This window comes from Muntiacus reevesi, chromosome 2, assembly GCF_963930625.1.
Source record: "Muntiacus reevesi chromosome 2, mMunRee1.1, whole genome shotgun sequence".
NCBI classification, from domain to species: domain Eukaryota; kingdom Metazoa; phylum Chordata; class Mammalia; order Artiodactyla; family Cervidae; genus Muntiacus; species Muntiacus reevesi.
The window spans coordinates 170478495-170492455 of record NC_089250.1 but is presented as its reverse complement, the minus strand read 5'-3'; the positions used below and the strand labels follow the sequence as shown (position 1 = coordinate 170492455).

Genomic DNA, 13961 nt, shown 5'->3' with positions numbered 1-13961 from the left:
GACCCAGCGGCGGCCTCAGGGCGCGGCGGCCGGCGGGCTGCGGGGCGCCGGCGGGCACCTCCTCGCGCCCTCGCTCGGCCCCTGCGCACCGCGCCGCCGCCTCCCGCGGTGGAAGGCAGCACGGCGCGTGCGCACTGGCGCGCTCGCGGCCCGGCCCGTGGGCTCTCCCGGGAGGGCGGGAGGTGGGAACGTGGGGAGGCGCCGGGCCGCACACCCTCCCGGCCCGCCGCCGGCGCCGCCGTCACCTCGCGGCCGGGGCGCCCTGCCATGCCCGTCGAATGAGTGGCTCAGGTAAGCGCGCGGAGGCTGCCCGCGATCCCGTCGGGGTCCTCCCGCCCCGGAGTGAGGCCCCCCGGAGGCCGCGGGCCCGCAAAGTTGAACTTGGCGCATCTCGGGCCCGGCGATGGGTGGCCGAGCCGGAGTGCGCTCTCCTCGCCTGCGGGAGCGCGGGCCGGGGCTGGGGCGAAGGTGCGCGGCGGGGCTGGGGGACGCGGGGGCCCGGGACCCGGGGCGGCACTCCGGGCCCGGCCGCTCAGGGAACTTTTAGCGCCGGGCCCTCGCAGCGTCGTGGCGGCCGGCGAGCACGCCTGAGGGGCCTCGCGGATCCCCGGTGGCCTCTCCTCGAGGCCCTCCCAGGCTAGGCTGCGGAGAGCTAAGCGCGTGCCTGGAGCCCTCGGTGCGAGGAGGCGCGCACGGGTGCTCTGGGATTCGGGGAAAGACCCGGGATTTCTCCATCCCAGCCCCTCCCCCAATACAAAGTGGGACCCTTGGAGGGCCGGAGAGAGGGGTCGAAATCCGAGGTGCCGGGACGAGAATGCGGGAAGCAATTAAAACTCCTCCTTTCGGATTAACAACCAAAAATTGATCGATGTGTCAGGAATACCGCTGATTTATGAAAGGTGCTTATTTCTCTGGTATGGAGGATTTTATGTTCTCCAGGTGAAACCGAGTTCACCCAGCTCCAGCGTAGATTGATGTTTTAATAAAAATAAATAAAGGCGAAAAGCTCGCCTGGTCTTTGGGGACATCGAGTCTCAAATCGCAGAGTTAGACTAACAAATCAAATTGCATTATCTTTACATTTCATGTCTTAATCGTGTGCCTAAAAATCGCAAGCAAGCCGGAGAGCGCCCTCATTTCGAAAGTTTTAATATAGTGCTTAAAAGTTGGAACATCTAGCAATCAATGTTTCATAAGCAAACTGGCACGGGGAACGCCGTGTAATTGTGATAAGTGGCAGGCGTCGCGGAGCGGGCGCGGGGCGAGCGCGGGCGGCGGCGGGAGGTGGCGCGGATTCCGCCGGGGAGAGGGTGGCGGCGGCGGCGCCCGTAGATGGCGCCCTGGCCCCACGCTAGGCTCGGGAGCCGCGCTCCGCCGGGCCGCGCGCGGGCGGGGGAGCTGGCGGGGGCGCGGGGCGGGCGCGCAGCGCGAGGCTCCGCACTGGCGGTGGACTTGGACCAGGGCCGCGCGGCACAGGGCGAAAAATCTCCAGCTTCTTGTTGGCGTCGTTAATTTAAGGCCTGAGCAGTACTGGGGGCGGATGGGGGTCCTTGAGTCTGGGATGTCCATGGGAGCCTAGGGTCTGCCCTCGAGAGACCCCTTACCTGGCTGCGGCCCTGGCCTGGTGGCCACCGCGCAGCTCCAGTCCTGGCTCTCCCCGGGCGCGCGGCCCAGGCTGGGCCCTAGGGTGCAGATACGCGTGGGTGTGGGCGAGGGTCGGCTGTGCGCGACAAGGACGCCAAATTCAAAGCTGCCCACCGATCACTGCAGAGGGCGTCCGGGTCGATCCAGAGGCCGCCCGCACCCCGCGCGGGACGCAATACCCGAGCCTGCGCCGGCTCCGCCACCGCGGCTGCTAGTGCGCCGCGCTTTGCAATGTAAATTTCAGCGGGACAAATTGCTTATTAATAGTCTAGAAGAGAAGCGGGTTTCTTTCTTTCTTCTTTTCTTTATCTGTTTTTATTTCTGCATGGCCCCCAGCTATGCCCTGGGCAGCCTCGCCGCCCAGCAGTTTTCTCTTCATTTCAATATCCTAAAGAAAATGCAAATTTCCACAGTGTGGCCTTTTTAAAAAGTTAAATTAGCAACAGCTTTAAGTGACTCCATTAGTATGGAAAACATACACATGTTTAGTGTGAGAATAGCTTTCCTTTCACAGGGCTCATTCTGGACTGTACATTTAGCAGACCCTCGCATGGGGAAAGAATTTAGTCGCTGCCAGCGTGTCGCCAAAGGCGCACCCCCGCGTGGCCTGCGCTGTGCTTCCCGGGAGAGGTTTTCCCGACACCGCGCGCCGCCGCACCCCGACCGCCGGCTTGGATCCCTTAGAAGTCGCGAGAATGAGGGCGAAAGGGTTTGTGCAGGCGGGAAGGGAGGCGGGCTTGACACATTTCTGTCCAGGGGCGGTGTGCTCACCCTGCCTTCCCAGCCTCTTTGTCCGGGTCCCCGCAGCTAAGATAATTAAGCGAGCGGACTGAGCCGGCCTGGCCGCTGTCACCCACCTCCACACTTTTGCTCAGGAGAAGGGGTGTGTTAACGCTCCCTTGAGCAGTGGCCAGGGCACGGGCGAAGGTCGCGGGCAGAGGAGGACGTCCGTGGCGTGCCAACCTGCTCACCTGCACCCCTTGGTTCTCTACCACCCCAGCTCTTTGCCTGGGTTGGCAAACCCGGTGTTTCAAACCATAATCTCACTGGCAAAGTTGTGCACTCCGTTGGCTTCTAGATGAGGTGGTGCAGACCTGCCAAGGGATCTGCCTGCCCCCCTCCTTTACCTTTGAGCCAGTGGCAGGGCACCGACAGCCCAGGAAAGAGTTAAGATTTATGGTGTGCCGGAGAGGTCTTGTTAGGATGTAATCTGCATTTTTAAACTACTGCGTAATAAAAAGTGAGAAGTTTTGAGACACCTTTCTTGATTATACCTTTGGTGATACTTTAGGTTTTACATTTAATTTGCATTTTGTTCTTAGTGAATATTGAAGTCTTGAGTGGAGGATTGAATTTTATTAGGACATCTGGACTGACAATATCAAATCAGACACCAGTGTCCCAAAGCATGCTAAAATTTCAGAGTTAATTAGAACGCAGTGTGTTTAATTAAAGCCAATTATAATATTTGAAATTATCTGATCGATCGGTGTTTCTGCAGTTTGGGTCTGTGGAGGTGTTGATTGGCGGACTGCGCGCGCTGTTTCGATCCAGAAACTGCGCTGGGGGAAGTTTGCTTTGTAAACTGGCGGGGCGGGCGCTCGCGGAATCCGGTCCGGGGCGCCGGCTCGGGCTCCTCCTGCCGGACTGCCTTGGGGCGCCGCTGAAGGCAGCTCGGGAAATCCCTGCTGGTTGCGAAATCTCTGTACCTTTTCGGATCGGAGGGACTCCTGGCACGCAGGAGCCGTCTTTCCCCGCTCTGGTGCGCCTGCCGAGCGTGTTGCGGAGAGGCAACCTTTAAGGTTGCAAGGTGCGTAGGGAGAAGCCCGACTGACTGAGAGCGAGCGTGTGATTTCGGATTCTCGCTCCCACCGAGGAGCTCCAGGGGCTGACTCTGAATATGGGGTTAGCCAAAGTGACCGGAAGGGCCGGGGAAAAGTTAGGACCAGGGGAGAGGAATTAACTGTTTCCTTTCTAATTTCGCACTCTCCAGGAGCCGAGGCGCGCTCGGCATCCTCGGCCCCGCTCGGAGCTAGGCTTTCCGGGGAGGCCGACGAGAGCGGGCCGGCTGGCGTCCGCGGCCCCCGCAGGACCGGGCAACTGGGAGCGCGCGGTTCCCTGCGGGGAGCGGGCTCGGTGCTCGCCACCCGGGCCTTATTCCGGGTGCCCGGGCTCGGCCTGACTTTGCAGACACACGTGAGCGGCAGTTAGGACCGGGCGGCGGGCGGACGGCTCTTCGCGCTCCTGGGGTCATCGGGTCAGCGAGGCCTAGGTGCGCCCGCTGCGGGCAGGCGGGGAGCGGCGGCGGCCACCTGCCTGGGCCTGGGTGGGAGCCTGGGCGGCTCGGCTCGCGGCGGCGCGGCGGCACTCTGCTCTGCTCACCCCAGGAGGCGCTGTTTGTCAAACTTGGCCGCCTCGGCAGGAGGCGCCTGCACCTTCTCACTTGGAGTATTGAGCCCTTTTCGGTCCTTGGGGTCGGCCTGCAGGAGCCTGACCCTTCCAGAGTGACCGGGCTTGAGGAGGCCATGCAGAGATCAGGGGTCTGGGACCCTCCGATGTTCGCTTTTTAGCTGTGAATCCTTCCAGCCAGGCCTTGCGCCTTCCGGCGCAGGGCAGAGGAGCCCCGTGTGTGCGGGACAAGATGCCCAATTACTTGCCTCCGAGGGTGGGCGGGAGGCGCGTCCTGGCCGGAGTTCTGTCGCCACAGCCTCCCTAGAAGCCCTCAGCCCCCGTCTCTGTCCAGCCAGGGCGAAGGCACGTTCCCTGGGCCTGGAAACCTCCCCAGACTCTGGCCCGGCGCCCTTGGCTCGTCGCTTAACAGGTTGGGGTGGCCTGAGTGCGGAGCCCGGCTTTCCCGGCCTCCCCAGGCCCACGGGCCCACTGTACCCCCCGTGGTACAAGGCTAACCCCGGGCGCACTCAGGGGCCGCGCCCCTGACCCACGCAGGGCAGGGTTTGCGAGTGCCCGGCTGTGCCACCCCACCCTGCAGTGCGCGACTTCCTGGGGCGCCCTCCCAGGGGTACTGTCTTCTTCCGCTAGCCCAGCCCCTACGGCCTCTGGCCTCTTGCTCGCTGGTGCCCAAGGTCAGCCTGGCTCTCCGCTTGCGGGTTCTTTTCCCGAGCTCTGCCTGTGGCGATGGGCTGGGAGCGGGGCTGGAGGCCGGGTCACCGGCGCAGTCTGAGCGTGACCCCCGGGCGCGGAGGACGTGAGGGCGGGCCGCGCCTGCAACTCAGCGTGGAGGCGGGAAAGCGAACCGCTGGCCTTCGGCGCGTGGCTCCCACCCTTTCCCGAGGGCTCTGAGGGGCACGGCCGCGCAGCCTGGGCCTGAGGACACCGGCCCTGCGAGGGAGACGCGCCCGGCCGGGCCCCGCACCCCGGATCCCTCTTAGGCATCGGCTTCCAGGAACCGTGGCCCGGGCTTCTCAACGCCGGAAATGCAGTTTCTGACTCCTTGGAAGGCTGGTAGGGAGGGCGGCTGGCTCCCCGGGCTCGGCCCGAGAGCCAGAAGGTGCATTCACAGGGTGCCCCCTGGACACGGGTCCAGCCCGGACTCAGAGGCCGGCCATGCACCCTGGGACCCCAACTTGGCCGAAGTTTCTGGATGGCTCCCGCTCTAGGCCCCGCACCACTCGGCCGTGGAGGACGTGGGACGGGAGAGGCGCGAGGGGGAAGTTCAGGCCTGGCGCGCGCGGAACCGCCCGCCCCCTCCCGCGGGTGGGTAGTGGGCGCGCGCGGCGGCCCGGGCATGGCGCGGCCAGCAGGGAGGCCGGAGCGGGCCTGGGCGTGGGCGCCGCGCGGTTGCACCGCCTGGCCCAGCCTCCGTGGTGCCGCGGGTCAGCGGCCAAGCGCGGCTGCGGGCCTGCACCCTGCAAGCCGCGCCCCGAGCGGGGCTCGGGGGCTGAGGGCACTGTCGCTTTAAGGTCACTGGCTGCTCCGGCACGACGTGGGGAGGACAGCTGGGCACTGGCCATCTGACTGACTCCGGCGTGACATCTGGGAGCCCACTGGTGTGTGGCACGCGAAGCGCTTGATGCCGCTATTTAAATGCAAATGCGAGGGGGCTCATTGAAGCCTCTCCCCGTAAATCCGCACAAAAGGAACACTTCCCACCCTCCGAGGAGGAGGCGGCGGCGGCGGCGGCGCGAGGGCCACCCGTGCAAATCGCGTTGAGCGCGGGGCCCTGAGCGGTGGTCGCCGCCGTGGCGGCCCGCGGGGTTTCCAGCGAAGGTCAGGCCCCGCCCGGGCCGGCCCCTGGGCGTCTGTCTGGCCCCTGGGAGGGCTCTGTGCGCGGAGGCTGGACCGGCGGTAGCGGCGGGCCTGCGCAACTTCCACAGTGTCAGCCTGTCCCCCCTCGGCGTCTCCTGCCGGGGTACTGGGCGCCCCTAGGTCCCCAGGGAGGGAGAGGGGCGGGGCAGGGCCCCTACGCGGGGCGGTGGGCGCGGGCACGCGCTGCAGCCTCTCTCTGGACATCCGGGATGGGCCTGCAACCCCTTCCCCCCGCTGGCCTGGGCGCTGGGACCCCGGGTCCTCTCGGCCACTGCTCCCGCCCCGTCAAGGCGAACCCCTGGGGTGGGGGGAGGTGGGGGCCGAGGGCACTGCCCTCCCAGGCCGCTCCGCAGCAGGCCCGTGTGGAGAGCCTGCTCGGGTGGCGAGTCCCCGTGCCCGCAGCTCGCAGCCAGCAGTGGAGTGACAAAAAAGATAAAGTTGGTGAATGATAAAGACCGTATTTTCCACGCTTTGGGTGCGGGACCAGATGATCTAGAAAATGAGCTGAAATGGATTCAGCCTCCGAGCCTGTTGTGAGAGCAGCTGACTCCCCCATTTCGGGCCAGATGGCTGCTGAACACAGATTTGCATTCATTTTCGCTTAATATCGTCCAAAATAGTGGGGCAGCTGCATTTGTTGTCAAAAAGGTTTAAAACCCCTTTTCTTTCTGGGGCAGGATCGTTACCTTCTGTGATGGGCTTATAGAACTTTTTTTCCCTCTTTAGTCAACAGTATCAGATTTAGAAGGATTTGTTTTTAAACCTTCTAATTTGGTAATCAGATTTAAATCGCCTTGGCGCGTGTAATCTGAATTAAAGATACTGTAAATGATTTTAAGCATGATACTTTCGTTAGAGCAAAGAAGGGGGCACCTCCAGCCTGGGCTGGGCATTTTAGGAAGTGTGCTACAAAGGAAGCATTGTTTCCTCTTTCCAACTTCATCTTTTTCCGAACAGGCACTTTGCATAATCTGACAATAACGCTTGCCTGGGCGCTTGCCTTGCGTGAGCCCCCGAAGCAGCTAAACACGCAGAGACAAAGACATGTCTCCACCCCACCCTCCACCGCTGAGCAACTTTATTTTGCGTTTTCCCTCCACGAAGAAAGTGTTCCCTCTTGCACTGGGTTGGCTGTGGGTGAAAAGCGCTGGGCTTATTAGGAATACAGAAATTTTCTTTTAATTTATCGTGAATAGTTTCCATACACTTTGATTTAAGGTTATTAACATTCTATAGACAGTGGCATCTTTAATATGTGGCGATCGCTTCTAAAGACTAATCTCATTACCCTCAAATAGTCATAAAATATGATTTTATTATACTTACGTATTTAATTAGACGGCCGGCACCGGAATGGATTTTGAGATGGGACTGGCGCAACAGCTGTGGTAATTCACTTATCTTTGGCAATAGTCATTAACCCCCAACACCAGCAAAATAGATTGCTTTCCAGAACTGCTTTTTTCTCACCCCTTCCAAGAGGCTTGAGGGTCCCCAGATAAGGTAAATCGGACTTCGATTTTCCCGATTAATTAAAATATTAGCGTACACCCACTGCCAATTCATGAAATAAAAGGAGTGCCACCCCAGACCCGGCGTGAAGAGTCTGTCCTGCGACACACTTGCACCTTGAAACCTGTTTTTTTGTTTGTTTGTTTGTTTTAATCAAAAGGGCCTGATTTCTCTCGGCAGGGAAGTGCTGGGACAGCTCCCGGTAGTCCCCTGGGCCCCCGCTTCGTGTCACGCACAGGTCCTTTCAGTGGGCAGTGCGCCTGGACGCCGAGTCCTGGCTGCAGGAGCCCGGCCGCCGGGCCCACGCGCTGCTCGCGCCCCGCTGCCCTCCCGATTCCTCGAAACCAGGTCTGGAAAGTCGCGCGCCGCGCGCTCACCCGGGCTCAGCGGCACCGAGGGCAGGACCCGGGCGCCCGCAGCGTCTGCTCGGCTACTAGAGCGGCTGGCGCCGGGGAGGTCTGGTCACGGCGCGGAGCGCGCAGCCGGACACCCGGCCCCGGGTCGGCGGAGAGGCCGGGCGCGCTTCCTGTCCGCCCAGAGAGCCCGAGTCTCTTTGTCACTCGCTGCGCCTAAGGACAGGCCGGGGGACGGGGTCTCCCGTGGCCACGGGGAAAGAGAGCGCGCATCGGGCAGAGCCCGCCTCCGACGTGGGTGCCCCAGCCCGACACTCGGTGGCCTCCGCCGGGGCGGAGAGCTCGAGCGCCCCGCGAGGCCCAGCCGGGGGCACATCGGCCCCCCAGCAGCCGTCAGTCGGCTTGCAAACCGGGCTGGACTGCGCGCCCCGCCTTGGCCGGGGAGCCCTGCCCCACCCCTCCAGCCCCCGCCCCCCGCCCCAGCCGGGCGCTCGCCCCTCCAGCCCCCTGCCTGCGGCCTGCCGGCGTCTACTCGCCTCCCGCTCTGGGCCGTCCCGGGGCGGCCGCGGCCCCTGGTGCTTACGGCCGGCGTCTGGGCAACTGGGGGGCGCCCCTGCCTTTTACCCTCTCCTCCCCACCGTGCTTTGACTTGTGTGGCTGGTGTCAGGAGGAGGGGTTGCGGGGCCAGGCAGCAGCCGCGCACTGCCTGGCTGTCTGCTTTGGAGACTGATTTGGGCGAGGAGAAACTTCCTTGGCGGCGGGTGGGCGCGAGGAGCCGCGGCGCGCGGCTGGGGGCGGTGGCGGCGCTGGGCGGCGGCGGGGCTCGCGGGGCTCGCGGGGCTCGGGCCGGCTCGCGGCGCCGTCAGGCAGTCAGTCGGCGAGCGCGGCGGCGGCGGCGGCGGCGGCGAGGGGCGCGGCGAGGGGCGGCCGCTCCCATATATGGCGCAGGCGCCGCCCCCCGACGTCACCCTCTGACAGCGCCGCTCCCGGGGGCTTCGAGTTTTGGCTCCCGGGAAAGGGTCCATTCCTCGGGGAGAGAGGGCTGAGTTTTGTGCGCCTCCGTCCGCTGCGCGCGCCGCTCCAGGCCCCGCCGCGCCCCGCCTGCGCCCGGGACTGCGCCGCGGCACTCACTGCCCCGTTTATTTGTCTTTGGAGCAGGCGGGCCGCGCCAGAAGCGGGCGATCCCGCAGTGCCCGGCAGCCGCGGACGCCGCCTGGCTAGGATGACACCACGTTGAGCGCGCCTGCAAACAACAACAACAACAACAAGCGCCGCCGCGGCCCCGCGTCCTGCTCCTCCGAAGCGCCGCCGCCGCCGCCGGTGGAGCCTCCGGTGGAGCCGCCTCCGCGCCCCCGGCCGTCCGGAGCGCCCAGCCGCCGGTGTATGTCGCGCCTGCCCGGGACGGGCTGAAGCCGGCGGCGGGCCGGACCGCAGGCGCCGAGCAGGGCCAGCGCGGCCAGGGCAGCCGCCTGCCGCCGAGCCCCCCAGCGCCGCTGCTCGCGGAAGCGCTTTCGACTGGGAGCGGCGGCCGCCGCCAGCAGTTTTCATGTTTGGGATTCAGGAGAATATTCCGCGCGGGGGGACGACCATGAAGGAGGAGCCGCTGGGCAGCGGCATGAACCCGGTGCGCTCGTGGATGCATACGGCGGGGGTGGTGGACGCCAACACGGCCGCCCAGAGGTACGTACCGGCCGCCCCCGCGCGCCCCGGGCCCGGCCCCGCCGGGTCCCCGCGGCCGGCCGGCGCCGCGCTCCTCACCGGGCCGCTGTCTCTTTCCTCCCGCAGCGGCGTGGGGCTGGCGCGGGCGCACTTCGAGAAGCAGCCTCCTTCCAACCTCCGGAAGTCCAATTTCTTCCACTTCGTGCTGGCGCTCTACGACAGGCAGGGGCAGCCGGTGGAGATTGAAAGGACCGCTTTTGTGGACTTTGTGGAGAAAGAGAAAGTAAGTGCAAACACACAATCACACCCTGCGGCTTCCTAGAAGTGGGAGGCAGGCGGTGCCCCAGCGCGTGGCCCCGGGTGCCCCCCTCGGCGGCGGGGACGGCTCGGCCAGGCGCCCCTGCCGCCGCCACGTGCGGCCGACCGGGCCCGCGGAGGGCTGGGCAACTTCTCTGCGCCCCCGGACTCACTCCGGGCGAGGAGGGCGCTGGGCTTCCAGCAGGAAAGTGACATCAGCTCGCTGCTCCCGGCTAGGAGTCCTGCCTTGTGTGAGGCCAAGGGGCCTCGGTCGTGGAGGGGGACCGAGTGCGGTGGCCGCGCCGGACACCAGGCGCACTAAACGCAATTATTTATCGTTACTTTCAGGAGCCCAACAACGAGAAAACCAACAACGGCATCCACTATAAACTCCAGTTGCTCTACAGCAACGGTAAGTGGCAGCGGCTGCTCCTGCCTTCCCGCCCCGCTGGCTCGCTCTCTCCTCTTCCGCGATGCTTAAAGGACGTAAAGATTTCGAGATTAAAATGACACGGATGTAAACACGAAATCTTCTCATGGCATAGAAGGAAAACAAAACATAAACGATCAATAAGTCGATGGCACTTCACATGATTAACCGGTTGGGCTTGAAGTAGAAAGTAAAAAGGGGATCGATGTGGGCGCCAGCAGAACATCACTTTTAAGTGACTTTTTTCAATTTTGCAAATTAATGTTAATTATCGAGATGGGGGTAGCTCTGTACATCGAGCACAGCTTACTTCCTGTGCACGGATTTTTAAAAAATCCTCGAGAGACACTAGAAAGAGTTGAGACTCTCACTTAGTTTCCATTTTGTGCTTTCTGTTTTCTAAAAATAAATGAGCACATGGGCTCTCCCTTCAGCAACCAGGCCTGTTCTCAGCCAGGCAGAGTCCTTTGCCCCTTTCAATACAAGCCCTTAGAGTCTCAAGGTTCCTAAGAAAAGAGAAAAATTAAAACGAGTGACTGGGTTCTCTTTCCTGCCTTTGAAAGGCATGCTTAAGTTTGCTGCATCACGGCGGCAGCAGTCCTGAGCTACCCACTTCCTGTGCCCCCGAGTGCCCTCGCTGAAATCCTGATGAGAATTTGTCCCTGTTTCTTGCAGGAGTCAGAACGGAGCAGGATCTGTATGTTCGCCTCATAGATTCAATGACCAAACAGGTGAGAAAGTTTAAGCCTCTTGCACTAGTTTTCACTGCTTAGCTGGGGCTGTCCTGGAGTTTCAGAGAGGAGAGGGCTGACAAATGGATTGCTGTATTTGTTTCTCATTTAGTTTTCTTGACATGCTAATAAGAATTCCCTATTTATTGGAATAAATGAAGCGATTGGTGAAATAGTTTATGTTGTCATTAGAATAGGACATATATGCTTTATTAAAGGGCTTGTGATTGGAATCAAATTCTGTCTTAATTAATCATTGTAATTAATATTTGACAGAAAAATTTCAAGATCTCCCCCTTGTATATTTTTAAACGTTTCTCTCTCTGCTTGGAATCATTTCATTGATTTTTTTCCCCCTATAACAAAGGCAACTAACTCCTTTCCAAAGCCCATTGAGTTGGACTTGATTAGTTCATTTTTTTCTCCTTTCCAGTGTGATGGTCTCGTAACACGAGACGTGTATTTGGATTTAAAAGTTAAATGTGTTGGGGTGAAAAGTCACCTTGTTCTCTAGTCCATCTTCACCTCTCAGCCCCCCATCTCCATAATTCAAACTCTGAGCTCCAGGGGTCACCCAAACCCGTCCATTGCTCTGGGGGCAGCTTCTCGTCCCTTTCCACTCTCTGTCATACCTTGTAAATAACATAATTACAAGCAGTTCCTTATTAAATTATTTAACTTGTCTTGGTCAACTTTTCCGATCACAACTTGGCTATCAGTCGGGTGATTAAGTGCAGAAAAGCGCTTCATTGCTTTTTGACATTGTGCAGTCTTGGGCTGGTTTTGTGTTGCGTGGTATGTTGTTGGTTAGTTGTTTTTAAAGATTTCCCCCCAGTTTTCCTAAAATAGTGTTGGGGGAGGAGGCCAATCCAGTTCCTCAGTGAAATCCACTTTGCACAGGTTGATTTAAAATATGCTTCCAAACTGAGCTTCACGCTTAGAAATGAAAGTGGCATCTTCCGTTTTGATGTTAACTTTAAGAATTGTGAGCCAAGTGGAAAAGAACTCTCTGGTCCTTCTTGCAGCCCTGCACACACGCTTCCTACTGTCTGCAGGGCAATTAGTTTTCAGATTTTACTTCCCTTTGAAAAAGTTTGTCCTTACCTAGGCAACAAGCTTGCTGGATTTTAGCGTCTGCAGTGGTAAAACAGTGTGGTTTCCTCTTAGAGTAAAGCAGATCTGACAGGTAAACTATGGTCTTTCGGACAAAGGCAGTGGAGGCGGTGTGCCCTTGGGTAATTATTTCACTGGGATTCAGTGAAGCCTCTGGAACTCCGGCTCTGGGTGGACCGGGTGCTTTTATTTCCTTTGTATATAAGGGCTAAATGTTTCGGGAAATCGCTGTGTTCTAACGAAGAGGTTGAAGAGGTTGATGCAGGCAGCCCTGAGTTTATGCACAGAGGAGGAGGAGGTTTCCGTTTTAAGTGCACTTTTATTGTTCATTTATCCCTGTACCTTTGCAGTATAAATAGTTGAAAATAAAGGCATTTAATCTCCTCTCACTGACGGAGATGGGGGGGGGGGGGGAGAACGAAAGAAATAGCCCAGTAACTGATCAAAGAGTCAATGGCGCTGAACCGACAGTTTATGGATTTCTGTTTGTGCTACAAAATAAAAAATAAATCACATATAAATACGGGGATCCATCCGAGGACGAGCCGCGCTCTCAGAAGTGCCAGCGCCCGCCGCGGCCACGCGCCCTGAGCCCCAGGCGGCCCGGCGGCCTGCGGTGACACCACCGCCGCCGCCGCGGTTCCCAGCCTACCGGGAGGGAGGCGCTGGGAGAGGGGCTCGTGGGAGCCCCGCGCTCTTCCCAGAGGGCAGCCCCGGGGCTTCCTCGAGAAAGGGCTTTGTCCGCCTGGAAGTGGACGGAAGTGTCAGAAGTCCCGGGGAGGTTGGAAGCAATTTCCAGATCGTTTTTGGGGGGCGGGGGCGGGAACTGGAGCGAGGACTCCCCTCCCCCTTCTGTGGAATTTTCTGCGGGGGAACTTGCGGCTCCCGGCCCCCGCCCTCGGCCCCTCCCCCAGTGGCCTTTTCCCCTTTTTTTTTTTTTTTTTTTTTAATCTCTGTGTTTTTGGGAGGCCGGCGGTGGGGCAGGCGCGAGCGGCCCCCGGCATGGGTTCCCGGCGGCGGAGCGGGGCTGAGCGCGGTCGTGAGCGCACCTAAGGCTTCACACCATCTGGCGGAGCCTCTGCTCAAAACCCAGCAGAGCGTGTGTGCGCAGACCCTGCCTTTTTACCCGAGAAAAATCATTGTTAGCAGTTTCAAAATAAACACCAGATTGGCCATTAGCACTTTCTTTGCAAATATCATCCGGCGAGGAGCACGTGGCCGCGCGGGCCCGGGCGCCCCGGGGCCCACAGCTCCTGCCGGGCGCCCGCCAGGCCTGGCCCGGCGCGGCCACGTGCGGCTGCAGCGCCCGGGCCCCTGGGGCCGCCCGCCGCAGGCGGAGTTTGGCCGTGGCTGGACGCTCGGGCGGCCCTGCGGGCTCCGGGCGGCGGCGGCGGGGCCAGGGGCGGGCGGCCCACGCAGGCGCCGGGGCTCGGAACGCGGGGGGCGGCCGGGCGCCGGACTCGCTGCAGCTCAGGGGACGCGCGGGGCAGCCCTGGACACCAGGCAAACGGCTGGCCGGGCGGCTCGTCTCCGCTTCTTTAGTCCTGGAACGCTCTGATCCGCCTCTCCCCACACGCCGGTCGGAACTCGGGGTAGATAATGGCCCGAGGACGCGGCCCGGCGCCGGCAGCAAGGGGCCGGTGCCCCCGCGCCCTCGCTCCCTGCGCGGGGGCCTCGGCCTCCGTCTCCCGGCCCGAGAGCGGCCGGCGTCCTCCTGAGCAGAAGGCCCCGCACAGGGCCGGCGGGCGCCCAGGAGAGGAGGCCGCCTCGGCCTAGCCAGGCTCGGGTGACCCCGCCGGGAGGGCGACCCCCCCGGACGCCGCCTCCCCTCGCCCGCCGTGCACCTGCCGCCCGCGAGGTCCGCAGAGCCCGGGGGGCGACGGGGCGCCACCACCACGGGCGCCGCGTAACCCGCCTCTGCTTGTCGCCCGCGCAGGCCATCGTCTACGAGGGCCA

At 61.5% G+C, this 13961-nt stretch overlaps 2 protein-coding genes across 14 annotated transcripts in view; one reads left to right on the top strand and one right to left on the bottom strand.

The window, feature by feature from the left end:
- Positions 1-287: 287 nt before the first annotated feature.
- Positions 288-5615, bottom strand: LOC136157307 (collagen alpha-1(I) chain-like). The gene is made up of 9 exons (XM_065919232.1): positions 5229-5615; positions 4813-5172; positions 4583-4771; positions 4027-4157; positions 3631-3822; positions 3354-3439; positions 1605-1682; positions 1203-1451; positions 288-766 (listed from the first exon to the last, which is right to left on the bottom strand). The coding sequence occupies exons 1-9, from the start codon at positions 5613-5615 to the stop codon at positions 288-290; spliced, it is 2151 nt and encodes a 716-aa protein (XP_065775304.1).
- Positions 3340-13961, top strand: part of EBF3 (EBF transcription factor 3) — a 124669-nt gene continuing 114047 nt past the window's right edge. For 10 of the 13 annotated variants that reach the window (XM_065923554.1, XM_065923552.1, XM_065923551.1 and 7 more), the window contains exons 1-5: positions 8801-9455; positions 9561-9717; positions 10080-10143; positions 10837-10892; positions 13942-13961. The exon at positions 13942-13961 is cut by the window's right edge and continues 54 nt beyond it. In XM_065923554.1, coding sequence (XP_065779626.1) covers positions 9322-9455; positions 9561-9717; positions 10080-10143; positions 10837-10892; positions 13942-13961 — 431 coding nt within the window. In that variant the 5' untranslated portion in view covers positions 8801-9321. Of the gene's footprint in view, positions 3455-4904; positions 5107-8322; positions 8351-8800; positions 9456-9560; positions 9718-10079; positions 10144-10836; positions 10893-13941 lie in introns of those variants that run through there. The other 3 variants (XM_065923546.1, XM_065923544.1, XM_065923547.1) reach the window with 3 other exon arrangements.